Raw genomic sequence first — 5,000 nt, 5'->3', positions numbered from 1 at the left:
TCCTTGGAGTCATTATGATAAGCCATATCGGACATTATCACTCGGTATTTCACCCAATATTTTTTTTCTTTATTTTTTTATCTTTTATTTATTTATTCATTTTTTCCTGAATTCTGATGCTTCGCTGCGGTGTTTCCGTGGCCGCTGCGTCGCCATCTGATATATACTTACTGTTCTCATGACTGTTATGTAAGCATTACGTAGCTAGTGGCCATGTGTAATTTTATTAAAGGATTAGTAACAATAGCTATATATCTCTTATTGCAACCGAAAAGATATAACAATAGCTATCTATTGCAACCGAAAAGATATAACAATAGCTATCTATTGCAACCGAAAAGATATAACAATAGCTATCTATTGCAACCGGAAGGATAGTAGGAAAAGCTATCTATCTTTTATTGCACCCGATTTATTGCACCCGAAAAGATATATCTATTGCAACCGAAAAGATACATCTTTTATTGGACCCGAAAAGATACATCTTTTATTGGACCCGAAAAGATATGTCTTTAATTGCAACCGAAAAGATAGTAACAATAGCTATATATCTTTTATTACAACTGAAAAAATATATAAAAATAGCTATCTATCTTTCATTGCAACCGAAAAGATAGTAACAATAGCTATCTATCTTGTATTACAACTGAAAAAATATATAAGAATAGCTATATATCTTTCATTGCAACCAAAAAAATCATAAAAATAGCTATATATCTTTCATTGCAACCGATGCGCTAGATGAGACCGTGATCAGAGGAAGTCGCAAGGTCAGCACATTGCAAGCAATATTGCGTTTTTATCTGTCTTTTTCACTCTTCGCTGGAATGCTGTTTCTCTCCTCTCTGTTTATGATTCATTTTGTTTTCCTTTGTTTTTTCCGTATTTCTGTTTCTCTTGTTTTTCTCTCTCACTATGTGTATGTATGTGTTTTCTCTCTCTCTCTCTCTCTCTCTCTCTCTCTCTCTCTCTCTCTCTCTCTCTCTCTCTCTCTCTCTCTCTCTCTCTCTCTCTCCTCCCTCTCCCTCCCTCTCTCTCCCTCTCTCTCCCTCTCTCTCCCTCTCTCTCTCTCTCTCTCTCTCTCTCTCTCTCTCTCTCTCTCTCTCTCTCTCTCTCTCTCTCTCTCTCTCTCTCTCTCTCTCTCTCTCTCTCTCTCCCTCCCTCTCTCCCTCCCTCCCTCCCTCCCTCCCTCCCTCCCTCTCTTTTCTCTCTCTCTCTCTCTCTCTCTCTCTCTCTCTCTCTCTCTCTCCCTCTCTCTCTCTCTCTCTCTCTCTCTCTCTCTCCTCTCCCTCTCCCTCTCTCCTCTCCCTCCCTCTCCCTCTCCCTCCCCCCTATCCCTTTCCCTCCTTCCCTCCCTTTCTCCCCCCCTATCTTTCTTTCTCTCTCTCCCTCATCAACCGAAATGATTAACCCTTTTCTCTCCCTCTCTCTCCCTCCCCCCGCAGATCATCCGCGATGCCGAGAAGCTGGCCTCGCGCATGAAGCACCGCGGCGCCTGCTCCTGCGACAACGACACCGGCGACGGGGCGGGGCTCCTGGCCGCCATCCCGCACTCCTTCTACAAGGGCATCCTGCGGTGAGTAGTGGCCCGGGGTTTGGGGTTTGGGGTTGGGGGGTGGGGGGTGGGGGTTGGGTGAGGGGTTGGGGGTGGGTGAGGGTGAGGGTTTGGGGTTTGGGGTTTGGGGGTGAGGTGAGGGGTTGGGTTAGGGTTTGGGTGAGGGGTTGGGGTTGGGTTTAGGATCGGGTTAGGGTTTGGGGTTGGGTTTAGGGGTGGGTATGTTTTTTCTTTTAAAGATTAAAGATTTCCAAGATTTAGTTTTGATTCCATTTGTCACAACGGATATTCTTTGCTGTGACATACTGTCTGTTTTATTTTGCTTCCGAATCTCTCCGGGATGACCATCCACTGGCAGCGCGCGTGGGATTGAACGCAGGTCTGCAAGATTGCTCGACCTCACGCACTGTTTGGGTTTGGGTTTAGGGGTGGGCTGGGTGGGGTTGGGGCGGGTATGGGGTGGGCTGGGTGGGGTTGGGGCGGGTATGGGGTTGGCTGGTTGGTGTTGGGGCGGGTATGGGGTGGGTTGAGAGAGATTCTTGGTGATGAGGGACATCGAGGGAAGGGAGGAAGGAGGGTTGAAGGGAGAAGGAAGAAAGAAAGAAAGAGAGAAAGAAAGAAATGTGGCGAGGAGAATGGAGGGAGGGATAGCGAAGGGAAGAAAGAAAGAAAGAAAGAGGTGAAAGAAAGAAAGAGGGAAATAAGGAAGTAAGGAAGGAAGAAGCGAGAATGGGATAAGAGAAAGGAAACGGTGGTAGGGAGGGAACAAGGAAATGAGGGGGATGGCTTGAGAAAGAGGGAGACGGTAGCAGGATGAGAATAAAAGTAAAGAGCAAGAACGAGAGTGGCTAATCAAGTAAAGGCGACAAATTAATTAAAAAAAAGAGGAAATGCTTCTTATGACGAAGTAAAAAACCGCGATGTTAATACCCCTCACTATCACGATCCCCGCGTCATTGATAAAACTAATATCGGCAATAAGCCTCTTATCGGAGATTCCATTGAGCAGTGCGTAGTGCAGAAGTTGCGTGAATCACCTCCGACGAATGCGAATGGGAGTGACAAGGAGCCTCCAGGTTGCATGTTGCAATGAGCATGATGCAAGGGGAGGGAAGGGGGTGGAGGGTAATGCTTTTGCCGTAGGGCCGGTCACGACCTCCCCGCGCCCTCGCTGTGTCTCGTCGGGGCGGTCGTGTTCCCAGGGGCGAGAGGGAGGCGTTTACATACAGTCATACACGTACACGAACACGCATACGTGCACGGACAAGCACATGCGCATGTGTTTACATACTGTCGTACACGCACACGAACACGCATACGTGCACGCGCAATCACATCTATGCGCATATCTTTCTGTCTTTCTGCCTAATATCTCTATCTAGCTATCGATCCATCGGTCTGTCTGTACACATGCAAATACATATATATATATATATATATATATATATATATATATATATATATATATATATATATATATATATATATATAGTATGTATATTTAATGTTTATATTTGTATATGTTTCTATGTATGGCATGTGCTTATACGTCCCTGTATGTGTGTGTATGTGAGTATGTACGTGTGTAAGTATCTCATCACTCCTCGCCACGTGTAGATGAATAAGTGAATAAGAAAAAACTGAATAACTTTATGCAAAACGAAGCGGCGACGAAACTAACACGGCCAGTCCGTCTCAGCTCTTGCGCTAAATAGTCTCTCTCGCAAAGCCTCATAAAGGTCACCTGTCCCCTTGCCGATGGGGGACTTTCGACCTTCCGTCCTTGCGGCTGTAGAAAGACCTTATAGTAGTAGGTATGGTACTGAATAATTTTTGCTGTTTTGTTATTATCTTCGTTTTTTTAAAGATTTTGGGAATTAGAAAAAAATAAAGATATTATAATTATAATAGTTATTAATGGTGTTATCGCTAGTCAATAGTGCTTTCATCGTTGTTATTACCATTATTATTGTCGTTATTATTATTATCAGTTTTATTAATATAACTACTTTTTCAAGTTGAATTAACTACTGTTATTGCTGTTCAAATATCGTTATTTTTGTGTAAGTCTTTGTAATTGATGTTGTTGTTTGAATTTTCATCATTATTTTATTTTCCTTTGTGATTTTCACATTTTATTGCGTTCCCTTTTTCCACTTCATTATGTACTTAATTCTCCTTCGTAATTCCAATTGATATTTTTCATGATTATTTTCTTTAATATTTTTGTGTTTTATTTATTGATTTATTCATTAATTTGTAAGGGAAAGTTTTAGTGTTAATGGTGTTTACTCTTATTAATTAATTAAAGTATTCGTCTATTCAATTATTTATTCATTTATTTAATCAAACATTTATTCAGTTATTCACCTATTTATTCGTTTTTTCACATAGTTGTTTACTTTATGAGGAAAATTCTCGCGTGGAATTTTAAGTGAGCTTTCACTGCAAGAGTTTGGGCGTTGTCACTCATCCATGTCATTTTTTTTCTTTTTTTTTCTTGCCTCATTTTGCTTCCTTTCATCACTCATGGTTATGCTCACTCAACTCATGGTGCTGCTTATCCTGTCACCCTCTCGTCCTTACGTATTCTGTGACTCGTGTAGGCCCATGTACTCATTCTGTCACTCATTCTCTCGGTCTCCTGTTCTCTCCTTTTCCAATTATTTTCTCTCGTTTTTTTTCTTCTCATTCTCAGGTTAATTAATTATTCCATTTACTCTCTCTCTCTCTCTCTCTCTGTCTCCCTCTCTTTCTTTCTTGCTTTATTTATTTTTTCAGTCTCTCATTCACATTCACACCCACATAATTGGCACACCGTTTCGAACACGCTGTTTCACTCTCTTTTTCTCTCTGTCTCTGTCTCTGTCTCTCGCTCTCTCTCTCTCTCTCTCTCTCTCTCTCTCTCTCTCTCTCTCTCTCTCTCTCTCTCTCTCTCTCTCTATTTATTTATTTGCTAACGCTCATCCACATCCTTTCCCTTCTGCTCTTAGGGTTATTCAGTAATTTTCTCTCGCTTACGTATTCTTTCCTCTCTCCCATTCACTCCTTTTATAATATTCGCACTCAACAACATTCACTTTCTCTCACTCGCTTACTCGCTCAGGCGAATGCTATTTTTGTACCAGAGCAGATTGTTCATTGGGGTAACTGACAGGGCACATTTTTCTCTCTCTTTCTTTCTTTGCTTCCTTCTCTCTCTCTCTCCCTTTCTCTTTCTTTCTTTCTTTCTTTCTTTCTTTCGTTCTTCTCTTTCTCTCTCTCTCTCTCTCTTTCTCTCTCTCTCTCTCTCTCTCTCTCTCTCTCTCTCTCTCTCTCTCTCTCTCTCTCTCTCTCTCTCTCTCTCTCTCTCTCTCTCACACACACTTTCTTTCCTTCTCTCTTTCTATGTATATATTTACCTCTCCCTCTCTGTTTGCCTATCTCTCGATCTTTATGTCTTATC

The 5,000-nt window shown here is 42.0% G+C and overlaps 1 protein-coding gene across 1 annotated transcript in view; it reads left to right on the top strand.

Annotated features, from left to right (window-relative positions):
- The window catches only part of LOC113799962 (uncharacterized), a 119,214-nt gene that overhangs the window by 26,410 nt on the left and 87,804 nt on the right, over window positions 1–5,000 (top strand). Inside the window, exon 3 of the mRNA XM_070127283.1 lies at window positions 1,446–1,576. Coding sequence (XP_069983384.1) covers window positions 1,446–1,576 — 131 coding nt within the window. The remainder of the gene's footprint in view (window positions 1–1,445; window positions 1,577–5,000) is intronic.

Source organism: Penaeus vannamei, chromosome 11 (genome assembly GCF_042767895.1).
Source record: "Penaeus vannamei isolate JL-2024 chromosome 11, ASM4276789v1, whole genome shotgun sequence".
In the NCBI taxonomy this organism is placed as follows: domain Eukaryota; kingdom Metazoa; phylum Arthropoda; class Malacostraca; order Decapoda; family Penaeidae; genus Penaeus; species Penaeus vannamei.
This window is presented reverse-complemented; position numbering and strand designations above follow the sequence as displayed.